At 42.1% G+C, this 19,350-nt stretch overlaps 1 protein-coding gene across 1 annotated transcript in view; it reads right to left on the bottom strand.

Moving 5' to 3' along the window:
- The window catches only part of LOC138525774 (microtubule-associated protein 1B-like), a 107,516-nt gene that overhangs the window by 61,779 nt on the left and 26,387 nt on the right, over window positions 1-19,350 (bottom strand). The window contains exon 3 of the mRNA XM_069635974.1: window positions 1,040-1,202. Within this exon, the coding sequence (XP_069492075.1) occupies window positions 1,040-1,202 (163 nt within the window). The remainder of the gene's footprint in view (window positions 1-1,039; window positions 1,203-19,350) is intronic.

The following is a 19,350-nucleotide window of genomic DNA, read 5'->3' as shown; positions in this document are numbered from 1 at the left end:
GAACCAAGTAGGTCCCCCATTTAAAACCCAGTCAATATTCCTGAGGTCCGACTGTGTAACAGGTGCGATTTGGCTCCTTTTAGCATTGCTTCCTACAGGTCTGGAGAATAATTATGCAATTTGTCCTTATGACGTAGATAGGGGGAAGGGTTGATATAGTCATCCTGCCGCAGGATATGGTTTGATATTTCCAAATATGCATATATAAACAGTGGGTAGTGAAATATAAGTTTCCCTGCATACTTACAGGAAGGCGCCAAACAGCAACTTCCAACTTTTGAAAAGTGACACATTCATGGAGACCTGCAGCCTACTGAAGTTCATGGACTATCATCATTATACACGTCTCGCATGAAAGCCGCAGGAAAGTGAAAAGAGGTGTAGTTGTACAGGGTAACTGGAACTGGAATCACATCCCAGAACCGGAGTCACACCAAATTTCGAATCCCAACATGCCAGTGTCCAATCGGGCAGAGAACCCACAAAATGTCACCAAGCATTAGGCATGTACAACAAATGTTTAAATGGAAAGTTCTGGCCAGAGGTGGAGAAGAGCATTAACTGCCTCAGCGGTCACTGTGAGGCTGGCGCACGCGCTGATGTTCTTCAGCCCACACTTTGTACTTGGGGAAAGTGAAGTTGGTTTAAGCCCCTGGGTCCTAAATCCAGTTGGTTTGCATGCTGAGCATGTCACACCATTGATGCCCCAAATGGGGTTGAAAAGATGCTACATGCCTTGACGTACTGCAGCCTGTGGTTTGTACGCCAGCGAAGAGAAGTTGGTTGAAACCATCTGGTCCAAGAGCCAGCTGGATTTAGCGCTGGACCCTTTTTGCGTACTTGTTGATCTTACTGCCACTGAGATGCTGCCGTGCAAAAGGGATATACATCAAACACCCAAGAAAGCATGTTTATCTGAAAAGGGCAATTCATATTCGACTGGATGGGAATAAAAGAGAGACCTGAGTGATTCTAATGCAAAAACATTGTGTAAGATTTGGAAGAAAAGGAAAAAGGTGATAGGCCCTTCAAACCTTACCTTACTTTCCCATAGTGTGGATCTCGCAGGATACTCTCACAGATTTCTGCAGCTTCAGGCATAGTGCTGTTAACAATTGAACCAAAAGCCAATTCTATTGCATCCAGGACGGACTCCCATTCCCGCTGTGCACTCTTTTTACTAAGCGGCTTTGCATCCAGTCCTATAGAGAAGGAAAGCGATGAAAGCTATTTTTACAACCTTCTTAATTGGAGAAACAGAGAGAAGAAATATAAGCATTTTCCTATGACTAATGCCCTGAACACAAAAGCTTCTTCGACAAAGTTATGGCCCTCACATTAATGCACCCAAATGATGCTATCCATATTATAATATATAGAGTTTTTTCCCGACATCATGGCTTCAGTCTGTTCTCGTTCCGGTATACAAAAAAGGTGACTGTTTGCTGCCGGAAAATTACAGACTGCTGTCTTTACTAGATGTTACGGGAAACATCTTCTCCACTTTTGCCCTGAGGGCACTCCAGGCATGGACGTTGCACGTCGCATAACCTCAGGACACTGGATTCCCTGATTAGGGGCGCGATGGAGCCTGGTGGGCCTACCCTATGTGTCACGTTTGTGGATTTTAGAGCAGCCTTCAATGAGAAGATGTGGTATAAAATGGCATCCTCGGGGTGTCCGAAATGGCTTGTTAATGTCCTAAAAGGTCTTCATTGGAATACTCAAGCACGCGTACGTCTGAGTGAACAGGGGGGGGGGTGTCTGCCCCGATTACTATATTCAAATGGGTGAAGCATGGTTGCACGATCGCGCCACTGCTTTACAATATATATGTCTGATCTCCCGAACTGATTTGTTCCAGGCACTGGCTGTTGCCTTAACAGAGGCGGGAGGTCCATTCCTTGTATGCTATATGCCGATGATCTATTTAAGTTAAATTACACCAATAGCGGAGCCAAAGCTATGTTCGATATACTGGTTAAATATGCGGCTGAAAACTACCTGAGAATTAAAATGGGGAAGACTAAGGTTATGGTGGTTTACCACAGAAAAGTGAAGTGCCCTACTTTTATTACCAGTTTGGGGAAGGTTGACTACGTGGCATCATACCCATATCTGGGAGTAGGAATTAGTGCCAGTAGAACATACACCCACATAATAGCTGTTAAGATGGCTAACGTTTGACGCATGACCCAACTGATTGGCAATTTTGCTAAACAAACTGCTGGGTTTTCTTTGGAATGGATATTATGGTATTAGTATATTTGTTAGTTTATATTTGGCCAAATGGTTCATTTGACTGAATTTGACCTGTACCATTCGACGAAATAAAAACAAACAATTTGGCTAATACATACCGAACATAGGCAGCAGGGGTTGCAGGGGTGTGCCCCGCTCCCTATGATCGGTATGTATTAGCCTTGGTGGGTTGCAGGGGTGTCCTCCGCTTCCTCAATATTGGAGGCAGGGGACCAGGAAAAATATAAAAATGAATAAAAGGGACCCTGCAGCGTCGGATCCAACCCGCTTTAGAGGGATGGATCTGACGCTGCAGGGCTGAAGTGGACCAGGCGGTGAGCGAATAGGTAATGTTATGTTCTGTTATTCTGCATTGATCTAGTGCTCTATATATCATTGGTATGATCTCAAAGCGCTGGTAGGTTGAACGCCCTCGGGGACCGCAGTCCAGGTCAGTAGAGAGAAAAGGTGTCGTAGGGTGTGTGGGTGCACCAGTTATGTGTGCAGCTAATGTAATTGCCAGATGGTAGCTGCATCCTAGCGTTAGGTGTGGTGGGGAAGGTATCAGTTGAATTTGTGCAGTCTGGTGGGTGGACACCCAGGCTAGCTTCTAGCTGCGTTAGGCCCGTAGGACGCTTATGTGAGCAGCTAGGCCGTAATGTCACGGGATAGCTGCGTTTTATTAGAGTGATGAGGTGTTCATGGGGTAATGTTCGTATGTGAACAGCTAGGCCGAATTGATCAGGGGTATAGCTGCAATCTATTTGTGTGATGATGTAGAGTAGATAGTAAGCATAATGATATGGGATGGGAGTGTTTGCTTGGGTTTATGAACCAATGCAGCAGGAGCAATTTCTAGGTTGAAGTTACTGATAATATTTGTTCTTCTATCTAAGTGTGGCACTTGCCGATGTTTACCATCCTGTCTAGATGTGATGTAGGCCAATGTTCACAATTCTAACTAGGTTTGGCACCTATCTTCAAGGAATCGGCACATGACCTGGCTCCTTTTATAACCACCTTCATCAATTCCTCATTCTTAACCGGCACGGTTCCTAACAACCTGAAGGATGCATGGGTCATCCCTCTCCTAAAAAAACGACCTCAGACCCTGAGACACCAACTAACTACAGACCCATCACCACTGTCCCTTTCCTCCTAAAAATATTAATGGAGCAGCATATCTACAGATACAGAATTATCTGGAAATAAATAACCTTCTCGGCATAAGACAATCTGATTTTAGACCCAAGCATGGGACAGAAACCGCTCTCTTCCTACTGGACCTATCTGCTGCTTTCGATTTGGTCAATCACCAAATTCTTTGTCAGCATCTGAAATCTGCTGCCCACTTCTCCGACAATGCCACTAATTGGATTAGATCATTCCTCGACAACAGGCACATGAGAGTATTCTCACCCACATCGTCTGCAGATCCCTCACCAGTCCCCTGCGGAGTCCCACAAGAATCCCAAGTTTCACCCACACTCAACAATGTACTCACCAAACCACTCTTTGATGTGATCGACTATCTGGGTGTCGCCTACACCAATTATGCGGATGACACCCAGATACTCATCCCCATCACTAGTGACTACATTGTCAATTCCAAAGCCCTTAATGACATTTACCAAGCCATCCAAGCATGGATGGCCCAACACGAGTTGTGCCTTAACGATGACAAGACAGAGCTTCTCATCTTGGATACGCAACAGAGACTTAGCAAACTGAACCCATCTTTCAGCGCCTTCAATATTGACTGCAACTCCATTAAAGTATCCAAAGGTACCAAAACCCTAGGAATTTACCTAGACTCCACACTCACCCTCACTCGTCAAACCACTGCTGCCTCGGCTGACACCTGCAAGCTGATCACAGCTTGTCGCCCATTCCTCACCACCCAGAACTGCATCACCCTGGCTCGGACCCTGGTTATGTCCAAAGTGGACTACTGTAATGCAATGTATCAAGGCACTAACCAATGTAACCTCAATAAACTCCAGATTACCCAAAACAATGCCATTAGAGCTGCCCATAACATCCCCAGATCAGCTCACATCTCTGAAACTGGGAAGAGCCTTCACTGGCTCTCAGTCGCCCAAAGGATTTCTCTGAAAGCATTGGCCCTCACCTACAAATGCGTAAACAATCAGGCCCCATATATCTAGCCTCTCACTTCACCCATCACATCCCATCGCGGGCACTCAGATCCGCACAAACTCAAGGTCTCATGATCCCCAGATACAAGCTCCAAACAGCTGGAGGCGTTAGCTTCCCATTCCTTGCTGCCAAGCTCTGGAACACCCTACCACTCACCATTAGAAATCTATTCAAACACAAAGCCAAGATCTGGCTAGCTACTTCACAATAACAACCATCTTCTGGATTGTGTATATCTTGACTCCTTACGTGCCTGCTGGGAGACTGTATTGCTCCCACACATTACTACTCTCATTGATACATATGATATGTGTAACACTAATTGTAATTCTGCCACAATTGTTATTACCACTGTGATTATATGTCATTGCTATGTAATGTACTGTTAAGACATGCGCCCGGTTGCCCTCGGGCCTGGCTGCGCTATATAAATAAAATAAATACAATTAAATACAAATACAATTACCAACTTATTGCCTGATATAATTGTCTGATAATCAATGTCAAAAATATTGGTAAGTAGGGATGGGGTTGTGGGGCTAGGAGGTGGTGTTTGATCATCTGATAATTGATCGCATGCTGGCTGTTTTTTTTCAAACAGTTTGCCGCAGTCAATTCTCAGACAACCAAACACCACCAAACCGATAATTACCCTATACAGCCAATGCTTTTGGCCCATGGTTCTATACAGCTAAGAGGCCCTGCCCATGGGGGACTTGCATTGGCTGGATTTGAGTGAGGGTTATTTTTGGAAGGGAATTATGAGGCTAAGCCCCTCTACCACAGTTGAATATCTCCGTTTGGAGCTGGGGCTGGTTTCCCTCAAGGGCCAGATGTTGATTAGACAGGGATTACTGCACTTGAAAGTCAACACCAAGCCGAAATGTCGGTTACTCTCGCTGCTGGGGTCTGGCCAGAGTCCCTGCCATAGATACAGGGAAGAGAAGTTTGACATATTAATCACTAAATTATATAAGAGTATTGGATGGTGCCCCAATTTCAACAGAGGAACTAGGCATGTTGTTTTAAAACATATTTTCACTATGTACATTGAAGCAGTGGGATTAGATTAACAACTATCCCCATTTGTCTACTCTACATTCCCATACCTATGTTTCAGGAGTGGTGCACCAATGTCTCCAACCTGAAAGATATCTGGGTCAGTGCCCTAACCCCGCAGTGCAGAGTTTCCTACTGTGGCTTCGGATAAACCACTTGCCATTGTTTATGGCGCTCAACTAGGGTTACCCGTCCAAGACAGGGGTTGTCGTATATGTACATTTCCTGGCATATTGGAGATGGCAAAGCACCTTTTCACCGAAATGTGCAGCTCTGGGCAATGCATACATGACCATATGGGGCAGCTTCGTACACAATTATGAGTCAATAAAGCAGGATGCATTTTGGAACAACTGTCTTAATACTGAGAGCAAAAGCATGCACATTGCCTTGCACGGGCTATGGTGTATCATCAAAAACCGCCTGCCTAACACCAATTAATTTCATGGGGTCAGTTCATGATGAGTTAATTATTGTCTATTTCAACATAATTGTATTTACTTGATTATTTAATGTTTTATATTCACAATCTATATACGTTATGCATTTAATGTATAAGTAGGAAAGATAGTGATTTTAGTCGCTTTGCAGCTACGCCAGTGTGAGATTTTTACACATGATGTCATGAATTGAATAGGAGTGTTTAAACAAGAGTTAATGAAGTGCATCAACCTGTGTATAGTACAATTTGTTTGTTTGATTGATGTAATTTTGTGATTTTGTTAATTGTGATTTGTAAAAGTTCTTCTGGAATTGAATACAAATAAATAAATAATAAAACAAAATATCGACTGTTTTAGGATGGTAAGAATGCAACATTTTGGTGAATTTATAGTACAGATAAAGAAATATGTAACATACAACCATTTTAGAAATGTATATGTATCTTACAATAAAAAAGCGCTTGCAAACAATTCAATTCCACATGTAGAATTCAGCAACTGAGCATTGTGAGGCCCAATTGTTTATTTTTATTTTGTATTTCTTAGAATACTGCCTATTTTAAAGGCTTCTCATAAAACAAACACGAAGAATACAGACATTCTAACATAACTCTCCCCCTGCCCACCACACTACCTGGTTTGCATCTCTTCTCCCCCAGCATAATTTAGATCCAGACGCTGGAATACATTTATAATCAATGCACGTCGACGTTACAGACACCCTGTCGCATTATGCATTCACCATAGAAACCAGAAGTGAGAACAATAATCCCAGAGTTAATTAAATCCCCAAAAGCAATTCATCGTATTTTGGGGGACTCTGTTTACAAGCTATTTCACTGGCAAGACATGTGTACATTGCGATTGATAAAACCATGGTTAAACCCTAAGTAGTTTCGCCATAATAAGGCTTTTCTCCTGCAATTTGGGATCTCTAGAGGCCTTAGCAGTGCTTTAAGTGGGGTAAGAAATTGAGGGGGGGCCCTCGTTTGGAGGCGTGGCCTCCATTGTGGGCGTGGCCTAAAAGTGCACAAATCATAGTAAGGTGCGCAAACAAATATATAAATGTATTTGAGCATTTATATATTTGTTTGCGTACTACTATGGTTTGTGTATTTTTCAAGCCTTCTTTTATATTCATAGCAATGTTACATATTTCTATGTTTATAAAAGGTGGCTTGAAAGTGCACACACCATAGTAAGTTACGCACACTTGTGTGCTTACCTTACTATGGTTTGTGAACTATTCAAGCTGCCTTTTATAAACATAGACATTTGTAACATATGTCTATGTTTATAAAAGACGTCTTGAAACGTAGGCATCTTTTATAAAGCGTTGAGGACGGACAAAACCCAAGGTGGCTTTGTCCGTCGACAAAGCTTTATAAAAGTTGCTTTGAATTGTGTACGATTCAAGCCATCTGTTATAAACATAGAAATATTTGTACGTGTATAAAAGATGGCTTAAACGTACACAGTTGAAGGCATCTTTTATGAAGCCTTGCCAAAGGAGAAAGGCGCCTCGGGCTCAGTGATCTCTGCTCAGAGCACTGACCCCGAGGCGTCTTTCACTCTCTGCGAACCCGCGGGCTCCCTGATCTAATCTACATATTAGATCATGGAGCCCGCGGGTTCGCTGAGGGTCAGTGACCTGGTGAGGGGAACTAAGGGACTGTAGCTTCCTCTGATGGCCCCTCAGATGAGGGGTCATCAGAGAAAGTTACAGAGACTGACGGAAGTGCCAGCCAGTCACAGCGACGCTGTGGCTGGCTGGCACTTCTGTCAGCTTGCCTGACGTTTAACTGGCGGGCGCATCTCTCGTTGCGGCTGCGGCCGCGGCGGGATAATGCGTCCTGCCATGGTGTGGTGGGGCTGGGGGGCCCCGGCAGGGCCCCGGCTCAGCCTCACTTTTTGGAGACTGCCGGGGCCCGGACCCGGCAGGCCCCGGCCCACTTAAAGCACTGGGCCTTAGACCTCCCAAATTGAAATATGGATGGTAGGCCTTTCTGATTGTTGTCTTCCATAGTCAATAAAGTAAATGAACACATTTAAATAGAGTGTTGAGCGGCTGGACCTGATTCCAAGAGAATGGCGAGGAAGTCACGTGTTAATGTTGCAGCATTTCGAAAAGAAAAAGAATTCCTGAACCCATGTCTTTAAAATAAATATAACCAAGTAAACCTGCAAAGCATGTTTTGTTTATATGCCCAAACGAATAACCAATAAACAGCCTGGCCCTCATTACGACCTTGGCGGAGGACCATGGCGCTATTTGCACCATGGTCCATGGCGCAAAGCTGCCAACTCCGCCATGGGGGTTGGCGGACTTACCGCCCCATTCCGAGGTTGGTGGGGCGGTAAGTCCCCAATCCCCATTTACCCTTCCCCATTCCCATTTCTGGCCCCATAGGGCATAATGGGAGTGGGGAAGGCGTTAATTACGCCACCGTAAATTACGGTGGCGTAATTAACAACAAGGTCCCTTAGCGCCATGGATTTTAACGCCTGCTAAAAGCAGGCGTTAAAATCACCATGGCGCTATGGGAACTCGTACTCAGGCGGTAAGGTGCGCCATGGTTTAGGCCGGCGTAAACCCCTTACCGCCTGGGTCCTAATGAGGGCCCCTGTCTCAGATGAGTCCCACATTTTAGATATGCATCAGTCCTAAAACAAGAGAACCAAATACTGAGACAGTACTTTTTTGATGGCAACAGTTGTAGGTGGTTTTGGAGAAAACTAAGTGAATTGTGTTATGTCTATAATTGTTCTGAGATATGCTTCATCTTTTTATTTTAATGAAACATTGATTTCAGATAGACAAGAATAATTCTATATAGTAGATTGTGCAAACCAACACCAATGTCAATTTGTGTATACACCGTATTGGATGCAAGCTGCATATGTTCATGTGGAATATTGTGGTGACGTAGCCCACATTGAAAATTAAGGGACCCTGTTTAATTCATTGATTTATCAATTTAAATAGAACAGAATATTTCATATTAAAAACAGCCTGTCCTTGTGCCAGAATTTTGGGTGGCATTTTTCTTGTAGGCGATATTAAATTGGAGACATTTCTTTCAATTAATCATGTACTAGGAAAGTACATATTTTCTATAGTTAGAAGTCATTACATTGTATCATTTCAAATTCAAAGGTTCTAGTCCCTGACTATAGTCACCAGAAATTAAGTCCTTATCTAGAAATGTTTAAGAAAAATAACTGCATGCATCCCTCCCTAATTTGCATGGGAAGCTAGCCAGAAAATGGTGAGGTGTTGCACCACCTTTGCAACAGAACATGGAGGTTTAGTTAAGTAATAAGCCCCGAGCAGGGGGGGCATTACCACTTCAGGTAATGCCTGAAGGGCCCATAGTTACAAAATGAATGCCAAACTGCATTCAAATGCCCCGGGGCATTACCTAAAGTGGTAATGCCCCCCCTGCAAGGGGCTTATTGCTATTAGTATCCCATCCCGTAAGACCGGGGTACTGAAAGCATTTTTTGTTTCTGTTCAAAAACAAAAAATGTTAAAACAATGGCCGCCGGGGAAGGGAAAATGAAGTCAGTTTTTCCTTTCCCTGCCGGCCATTGAAACAAGTAAACAAAAAAATGGCCACCATGGAAAGGATAGAAGGCCCTACACATAGTCCCTTCTTCCTTTCCATGATGGCCTGTCTCAGATCGGGAGCGAACATGCTGTGGACAGAAGTGTTCCCACCGCGTCCGCTCCCAAAATGGACTGAAAGAAGGTAAGTGGGGGTGGGAGACAAGGAGGACATTCTGTGGATGGGGAGGGGGCAGGGAGAGGACCACACTGACCTCGTTCCCCAACGGGGGAAGATGGCAGCCTCCAGCCATGAGGCGGCTCGGAGCAGCAGGATTACTGCTGGTAATTCCCCCGTTCCGAGCCTCCTCATTGGCTGAGAAGCTGACACACCTCCTGCGCCGGGTACTAATATGTGATCAATTAGATATGTAAACTTCTGTTCATAAAGAATCGACCAGAAGCAAAATGCCATATGTTGATATCCTGCACCACGTATATCCTCCTGCAGGGATGCATGACCCATTTCACTTGGCACACAAATTAAGCATGAAAGATTTCTCCAATCCCAAAAGTAAACCCTAAACTATGGACTAAAACTGTTCTCATGGTATCCCTTTCTTCTTTTAAGTGGTAATGCCGTGACATTGGGCCTCATTATAAGTTTGCTGGTCTGGGAACTACGGTACCGGTAAGCATGCCGGTACCATAGTTCCCGGAGTGGCAAACTACGAGTTCTGCTCGCGGGTGCCATTGCGGCCTCCAGGACTGGCCTGGTGGCCATACCGGCACCCGTGAGCAGAGCATGTCGATGCACTGGCACCGTTGATAATGGTGCCGGTGCATCTGACTTCCCCATTCCCATCTGGGGCTCAAATGGGAATGGGGAAGAATATTTTCTGGCTCCCAGGAATGGCCAAATACCGGGTCTGGCAAAGCCGTAATTACCCGGTAATTGCCCATTCCTGGGTGCCGGAAAAAAAATGATACCGGCGGCAGCTGTGCATGTTTTACAAGCACGGCTACTGCCAGTACCGTAATGAGGCCAATTGTGTGATAATACAAAAAATACATTCAGATCCTTAATTTCAAAACAGGGTGTCATTCTGATGTTAGATACACCCCCATATCCTGTCTAGTAGGTTCTACTGACAATTATTTGTATCATTTGTCAGGATAGCCAAGTGTGACACTTATTAGATTTGGTTGAAAGATGTAGAGTTAACTTTGGCAAAATATTGCTATATGTATATGGACTTTCGGAAGTGTCCAAGGATACTGTGGAATTCAGCTTGCTGTTTCCTTCCTGTATAGTATTCATCCAATCTGGTTTTCGCCTGTACTTTTCATGACAGCATCTGGCAGACCCTGATTGGATGAAAACTCCTATCACTGCATCCATAACACTATCTCTGACCCCCCTGCATCCACTGTCCATTCTGTCTTCCTTCCCCTCTTCGAATCCCCATCTGCCTAAATTTGTCTGTACCCCTGGAACTCATTCCATTCTATTGTCTCATTGTCTCAGGAATAAATTCTATGTTAGAACCCCTATCAAAATATGTGGATTTTTATCTCAGACCGTTCATACTAGGTATGAAGAGTTATATTAAAGACACTACCGATGCCATCAATAGAATTGAGGGCAATACTGTTCATCCCTGTGTTAACCTGATGTTGTGTCTCGACATACAGGCTCTATACACCAATATACCCCAATTAGCAACTTTGGAGGTAGTGGAAGAAACCCTATTGAAAAGAGAAGATGATCACCCTGTTCCTAACTCGTTAATTAAATGGTGTGCTGAGATGGCCCTGACTAATAACTTTTTCCAGTTCATGGGCCAATTTTACAAACATGTCGAGGGAACAGCAATGGGAGCTGCTCTGGCCCCCAATTTAGCGAACTTGTATTTAAATATGTTTGAAGAGCCCTTAACCCGTTTCAAAAAAACATCTCGTCCTGGCTTAGATACATAGATGATGTGCTTGTAATTTGGAAGGGCATTGAGGAAGAAGCAAATCAATTTGTCAAATGGCTAAATGAACAAAATAGATACTTGAAATTCACAGTAAGTATGAGTAACAATCAAGGTAACAATTTTAATATTTCCATATACCATCATCAAGGAATACTTTTAGCCAAACCATAGATAAAAAACACTGACAAAAATACCCGTCTGCATTACGATAGTCATCATGCCCAGCACGTAAATAATAACCTACCATTTGGTCAGTTTTTACGCTTGCAGAAAAACAGTAGCACCAACAAATCCTATGAAGATGGAGCTAATACCCCGATAGACAAACTGACTGATTGTGGTTATCCTTATCCTATAGTTAAAAATGCAGCGAATAGAGTGTTTAACAACACTAGAGAAGCTCTTTGAGGCCAGCATTTACATAAAACTACAGAAAGAAAGGAGGCACCACTAGTGTTTGTAAACACATTCAGCAATTTGTCCTATAAAACGAAAGGAATCATAAATAGGAATTGGAAGAAAATCATGACAAAAGATTGTGCTAAACCTTTAGTAGCATTTAAAAAGAGTACCACAGTACGCAATCTAGTGATGAGAAATCACATCAGTACCAAAAAGGGAGAACCGCAACAGACAAGACTGTGGGGTTTATCACCGGTGTTAGGACACCACCGTGTGGCAATTGCGTAACGTGTGCACAGACTAAGAAAACTGTAGTAGTGGATCTAGGTTTGGAAAAGGAATGGAGTCGCACAGAGCACACAAACTGTAATACTGAAAATTTGATTTATTTGATTAGATGACCATGTCACTATACATACATCGGAAAGACAAAGAGAAAATGTAAAACGAGGATGATTGGGCACAAAAGTTGCATTAGAAATAGAATGGAACAGGCGCCACCAGTAAAACCCTTTTTGGAACAAAATCATATGTGTATTGACTTTCATTGGACTATTTTAAAACACATGAAAGGACAATCACAAGATCTAATTTAAAAAGAAATTATTGAAATTGGAACAGAAACTTATTTTCCTGACTTAAAGTCAAATTTGCAGCCTGAATTAAAATGTTGAATGGCATAATGCCTAAAAGGTTCCTTTTGTGTCCAATCAACTTGTTAATGACCAAAACACCATGGGCCTCATTACGAGGTTGGAGGTAAGGATGCTGGTGGCGGTAACCCCTTACCTCCGTTTTCCGAGGTCCCTTAGCGGATACAAAATGTATCATACGTAATGATTAAACATCCTTAGCTATGCTTGAGTTGGTCTCATGGAGTTTTAGGTCATGTAATAGTGCTATGGCTCTTATTCTCACCATTGTGAAGAAACCAGAATGAATCATTTTCCACGAAGTTTCGGAGGTTGAAACTCTCTGTAGAGCTACACTATTTGTTTAAAATGTTTCATACGTTGATTTATTAGTGCCCCACATTCAATCAACAGATGCCTCAAGTTTTCTTCTTTACTTTCTTCCCGACAGAAGCGACAAAATTTCAGTTATTCATTTATAACTTTCCGCCGAGCCAAGACTTTCCTTGATGGCCACAAGTTTAACCTCAGTCGAATAAAGTCATTTCTAGGTGCTGCAGATGGCGCCTTGCGTAGCTATGGCTCTGGATTACTATGTTTTTTTTTATTACAAACAATTCTGCATCAAAGTCACGATAGCTTGTGCATTTGTCTCTAGTTTTAATCCAGTCCAAGGCAAAGAGCCTGGTTTTCACCTGCATCAGATTGTGAAGAAGGGTCATTAAAGTTACATCTACAAAGGCCAGTGCTTGAATGACCTGAGTACGCCACTTGATGATAAATGTGTCAGTGGATGAAAATACATAATCTGCCAAGATTCCCAATACAGTACAGCTTTTAATGGCTAATAGACACTTTCTAAACAGAGCCACCATTTCCCATGTGTATCTCATATGTAATGAGATAAGGCCAATTTCTTTGCATATCAAAGGAAGTGGAGTGCAGATGGGAAGCTTTAAGACTCCACGCCAATGTTTACTCTCCAAGGTAGACCAAAACTTTACTGTCAGCATGGGTCTAGTTTCTGAAGCATGCAATATAATGGGTGTTGTTTTTTGATAATAATACGTCAAGGCGGCAGCTGTAAATTTGCCATATTTACCTTGGATAATTTTAGTTTGTTGTATAGCTGTTGTTACTTTGTCTACTAGTATTTACCTATACAATTGGGCACCACCATGGCTCACTATTTGGACTCCCAAATAGGTATACGTTTGAACTACTTGTAGTGTAGTTCCTCTGAGGGTCCAAAAACCAGCTTTGTGGCGAAGCTTCCTTGTTGAGTTGCATAACATGACCTTCGTTTTCTCAAGATTTATAGCCAAATGCTTCTCCTGAGTGTACAATGCAACAGCATCCAAAGCTCTCTGAAGCCCTTTGGGTGTCTTGGATATGATGGCCAGATCGTCCGCATACATTAAGAATGGAATAGACCTATTTGCCAATTTCAAGGGATCAGTTAAGATGTTTGTGAAGGCATTGCTCACATCCGAAAGAAAGAAATTGAAAATAGCCGAGGCCAGTGTACATCCTTGTCTAAGCCCTCTATGTGTCAGCATTGGAACAGATAGTTTACCATCGGCTGAAAGCCTTACTTGGATGCTGTTGTTGGTGTGCAGATCTTTAATAAGAGAGGCAATATACAAGGGGAATCCGTGTTGGATCAGCTTGTGAATTAATAGCTCTCTCGCAATGGAATCAAATGCTGCTCGTAAATCTATGAACGTGATGTATAGCGGTTGCTTTTTAGAATGATGATGTTCAATTATTGATGTTAATGTGAGTAGGTTCACACAGGACCCCATACCAGTTATGAATCCAGTTTGGAGTGGATCTCTTCTACCAGAGTCGAGAGTCCACTTGTTGAAATCTCTCAAAATAAATCTGGAAAATAACTTCCCAGGAGCATCCAACAGGAGATGGGTCTGTAATTACTTGCCTCTGACCGATCTCCCCCTTCAATGATTGGAACGACCACCGAACATTGCCATGAGGGAGGTATCATGTGTATAGATATAATGTGATTAAAGATGTTAAACAAGATTTTGGACCATAGGACAGGATTCTGTTTGAACACAAAATGACTAAGCCCATCGGGACCTGGCGCTCGGGAATTATTACGTTTTTTTTTATTTGAAACAGAATGTCCTCCTCTTCAATGGACAATCTCTCATAGTTGGAATACTCTAGGGTGGAGTAGATGTTATCACACAAGGGTCTCTGATACATGTTTGTAAAATGCAGAACCCAATCACTCTCATTGACACCATTCAGCTGGACCGGCTTTTGTGCTGTATTGTTTGCGATGTTAATCATCGACCAGAATTGCGCCATGTTTTTACGTAAAATGGTACCTAACATAGATTCATCATCTGTTTGTAACAAGTGTATTTGGTGCATCCTGAGCCAATTTCTATATTGACAGTTGAGTGAACGTGCCAATTTGTGCTTGTCGACACAATCTAATGCAGAAATTAGCTTTTTGTTTTTGCGCAACAGGACCTATTGGGATTGCACCATTGCATCATACTCATGTCGAGGTTTATACTGGACATTATTATGTGTTTGTGTGAGCTCTCGATACATGTGAAGGAAAGATGTGTAATCTCCAGTGGCGGTTAGGCCATCATGGTAACTGCTCTCAATATTTTGGTGGAAAGATGTCAATGTCTGAATATTCCACGTTAGGCGGGTTCGAGCATTATTTACCGTCATGGCATGAGGAAAGCATTTCGAGATGGTGTCTACGCCTTCACATTTACCGACCATACTAAATTTAACATATTATGGTCACTATATGTTTGTGGGAGTATCTTAAAACTCTTGGCCACATCCAACGTGCGTAAGTCAACAAACACATAGTCAATAATTGATGTGCTAGCCCCTCTTTTCCAGGTCATCTGAGGAGTCATGTCTCCAGGAAGAGACCCATTGCACATCCAGAGCCCTCTGTCTTTGATCAAAAGGTGCCATCTCATACAAGATAGATTGTATTTGAGATTGTTGGCTGGCAATAACTGTAGATTTAAATCACCCATTACAAGTATATTTGTTATTTCCAGAAAATCAGAGATTACATTTAACAGGCTTTCCAAGTCATGAAAAAAATCATCGTCTGAGATCCCCTTGGGATTGCGATACATATTAAGGATTGCAACAACCCCACCTGGGAATGTTAGCTTTGTCAAGAGTAAATAAAGCCCCAAGGTACAATTGTGCTGACATGTATCTAAAGGATTAAGAAATAATGAATATATTAACATTGATATGCACCAAATAATTGTCCAATATTAGTCTTGGAATAATACTAAATTTCAATTGTGAAATAAGACAACGTATGTGACTTTAGAAATATTTGTAGCCACTATAGCCACTATTCACCGATAGGTGAATGAACATAAAACTAATCGAATAATGCTAGTAACATAAGTCAACTTATTGGGGCCATGTATTGAAGATACAGCATGATCTTCCTGTAAGTAACATAAAGTGTATTTGGCATCGATACTTTTAGCATTTTTTTTCGACTCAGCATATCAGAATTTCTACGATAGCTGGGCACCATCAGCATTTTTCCCCTCTAGCAGGAACATTCATTGTGTTCATTCTCATATAGGAATCTGCATTATTCAAAACTGGCAATTTGTAGTTTCCTTGTTGGGTCTATATGGCCATTGATTGTTTTGAAACTACGTCTCCCAACACTCAAGGTCTAAATGGCATAATATGGCACTATGCGGCAAGTGATGACGTCACGATGCAGCATGTGATGACGTCACGATGCGGTACGTGATGACGTCATGCCATTGTTCTCTATGCGCATACATAACGCGGCCATATATTGTTGAAAAAAAGACTGCAATCCAATAGAAGGACTTATATGAGTAGGAAAACACTATTTTTGGGTGAGTTTCTTTATGGTAATTCAAAGAATTGCACATTAAATTTCCACATGATAGTATCCCTGACAGAAAAATTATGTTTCCTTCCCCTAGTATTATTTACAATGAGACTTTAACTCCGGGGATTATACAGGAAAGGCGAGGAGTGGAAGTTATTTCATCTGCCCCTTGACCCTAACTCTCAGAGTATTACTACGCTTGTTCAAATAAGGTTTTGAGGGGATACGTGTGAATGCCTTGTAAATAGTGATACAATCCACCTGTATTGAAAGCACTTGGAAGAATCTAAGTAGCTGTCATTTTGTTTTCCATGTTCCCTTTCCTAGTTAACATCGAATAGGTCAATTGGAACAATTTTCTGACACATACGTTTCTGTGCAAGCAGATGGATAGGATTTTTTGTGACTCTCTCAGGTAAGAGAGATTCCTAACAGGAATAAGTAATTACATAGCCTGGCTTCAGGTAGTTTGAATGTAGTGTACTCTCTGTTATTTTGTAGAATAGAAGAAGCTCGGTAGATATTCCCAAAGAAAAGGAAATCATCTTCTGCAACCATTTGCGGTTCTAATAGGCTGTGGAGAAATACAACCCCAGCCTGTAAGGTATATAATTTGTTACATATCTATACCCCTAGGAGGATCGGGGTACTGTAATAGATCTATTTGGAAAGATCTAGTTTTCAGTAGTGAATTCTAAAAAGAGTGTCTTTAACCAACAGGGTGTCGTGTCATAGAAAATGTGTTGAAGAAAGAAGTGAAAGTAGAGAAGGTCTTTCACCATAATAAACACAAGAAAATATTCACCCATGATGAAGGTCCTACATTTATCTGTGGTTAATGGACAGAAACTTGTACAAGTTGGCTTTCACAGAGTATAGGAGGAAATTCTAATAACCTCAGAAAATAAGAGAAAAGGGCCCCAGTGTGAAGAATCACACACAGTTGGCACATGTACTTGAGAAATTTGACCCACATATTTGTATCCCTTGTGTTTACGTGTTGTTTTTTACTAGTTTTATGTAATGCAATTATTTTATGATTGTGGAAACATTTAATTGTGTTTAATAAAAACTGTATTACTATAAATTGTATGCTAACAATTGTTGTGTTTGGTTACCCCTTGATATAGACACTCTTTTTTACATCTTCTTTTTGTAGAATATATACTTGTACCCATGTGGTAAGAAGTGTGTGATCCCCAAAACGTGGCAATAGCCGTTTGAGACCAGTGCTATGTGTGCTAGCAATTTTAGACAGAGATGAAGTGCAAGGCATCGAGGCCTCAGGTGATGATGCGATGATGTGTGTCTTAAAAATATCATGGTAGACAAAGGGCAGGCATTTCTTCTATGGTGCGAGTATCCAAGGAAAATGATGGCCGCGCTGGTGTGGCACTTCATGCACGGCAGCCGCTTTGTGAGCTTGCAGCAATGAATAGCAGGGCAAGGCATTGCCGAGCAGGATTAATAATGTGGGTCTTAGCTGACATTCCCACTTTGCAAGTCTGTTAACATTGCAAGTAGCACGTGAACCTGGTGACACAGGGTGCACCGACCGTGCATGTGTAAAAGGCAATCGACTTAACAGAAGTGGGGAGGTAGGTGGGGAGGGACGACTAGGAAAGAATAGTTTTAATGATTCTAAAAGCGTTATTTTTAAAATCTTTACTTATTGTACTTGGTTTAAAACAAACCTTTACAATAACATATTTAAATAAATAAACCTCAACACATTATATAGACTTCATTAATAAATACCAACACATTATGTGCACTTCATTATTATATTTATTCATTTATTTATTTTACATTTGTACAGCGCTCCGAGCCCATAGGCATCTGGGCGTTACTTACATAGAAGACAAGAAGACGACCAACATTCGAAGGTGAGTAGCCCTGCGGTCGGGATGCCAGTTACAGAGGTGCAGGTCCCTGGCCATCAGTGCAGTCATTTGTACATGGGGAGCTACTTTGCATGCACAATGTTCACGGTGGAGCAAGTTAATTCATGATCTCGTATGAATAACCAATTTTTAAGTTTCCTGCGAAAGGACCAGACGGAGGTGTCAAATTTTAAAGAGAGCAGGAGTGTGTTTCAGTGTTTGGCTGCTACGACTGGGATGCTGCAGCCCCCTGCTTTTTTAAGCTTGAACAATAAAACACATTCAATATTAAACACCATAATAAAACACATCCTTTATGTGTTGCTTTATTTATAAAAATCTAACTCCTTAAGAAAACGTAAAACCATTTTTGCCAATGCAACAGATGTAAACGATTTGGCTCTGGCAAAATTCTTCGTGGCCGAATTAACTGTGGTCAATTTTGCCACAAGGACAATTTTGCCACAAGGACAATTTTGCTGTGGCCAAATACAGCAAAACGTTAACCCCCAATGGCCCAATATATCCCCCACCCACCCCCTGCTTCACTTTTTGATTTCTGTTTTTCTTCTGACCCTGCAGCGTTAGTTCCGTCCCTCCTATGCGGGTGGGATCCGATGCTGCAGGGTCCCTTTTTCTTCTTCTTTTTTCCCGTACCCCACCTCCAAACCTCTGGAAGTGGGGGACACCCCTGATGCCCCAAAGGCCATCGCTACCAAACATTGAGAGCAGGGAACACCCCTGCAACACCCGCTTCCTATGTTTGGTAGTGATTACCCAATTTGATCAAATCAAATCGATCGAATGGTACTGGCCGAATTCGGTCAGATGTAGCATACGATCAATTCAAAACAATCAATTTGGGTAATACCAAAGCAACTTATCTACCTCCCAAAATAGTCTTGCATATGTTCTCAGTATCCACCTGTGCTGTGTTATTCAAAAACTTCCCCAAAAAGGAAATACGCTGTGAGATAAGGGTTGGACAGGACAATACTGAACCAGTAAAATGTAATAAAGGCTAAAGTCATGGTTCCACTGTAACAAGAAAGAAAACACAGAATGTAAGACCGCAACTAAAGAAAACCTCTAGGGTGTTG

This window comes from Ambystoma mexicanum, chromosome 7p (genome assembly GCF_040938575.1).
Source record: "Ambystoma mexicanum isolate Mex_15411 chromosome 7p, UKY_AmexF1_1, whole genome shotgun sequence".
Taxonomy (NCBI): Eukaryota; Metazoa; Chordata; class Amphibia; order Caudata; family Ambystomatidae; genus Ambystoma; species Ambystoma mexicanum.
This window is presented reverse-complemented; position numbering and strand designations above follow the sequence as displayed.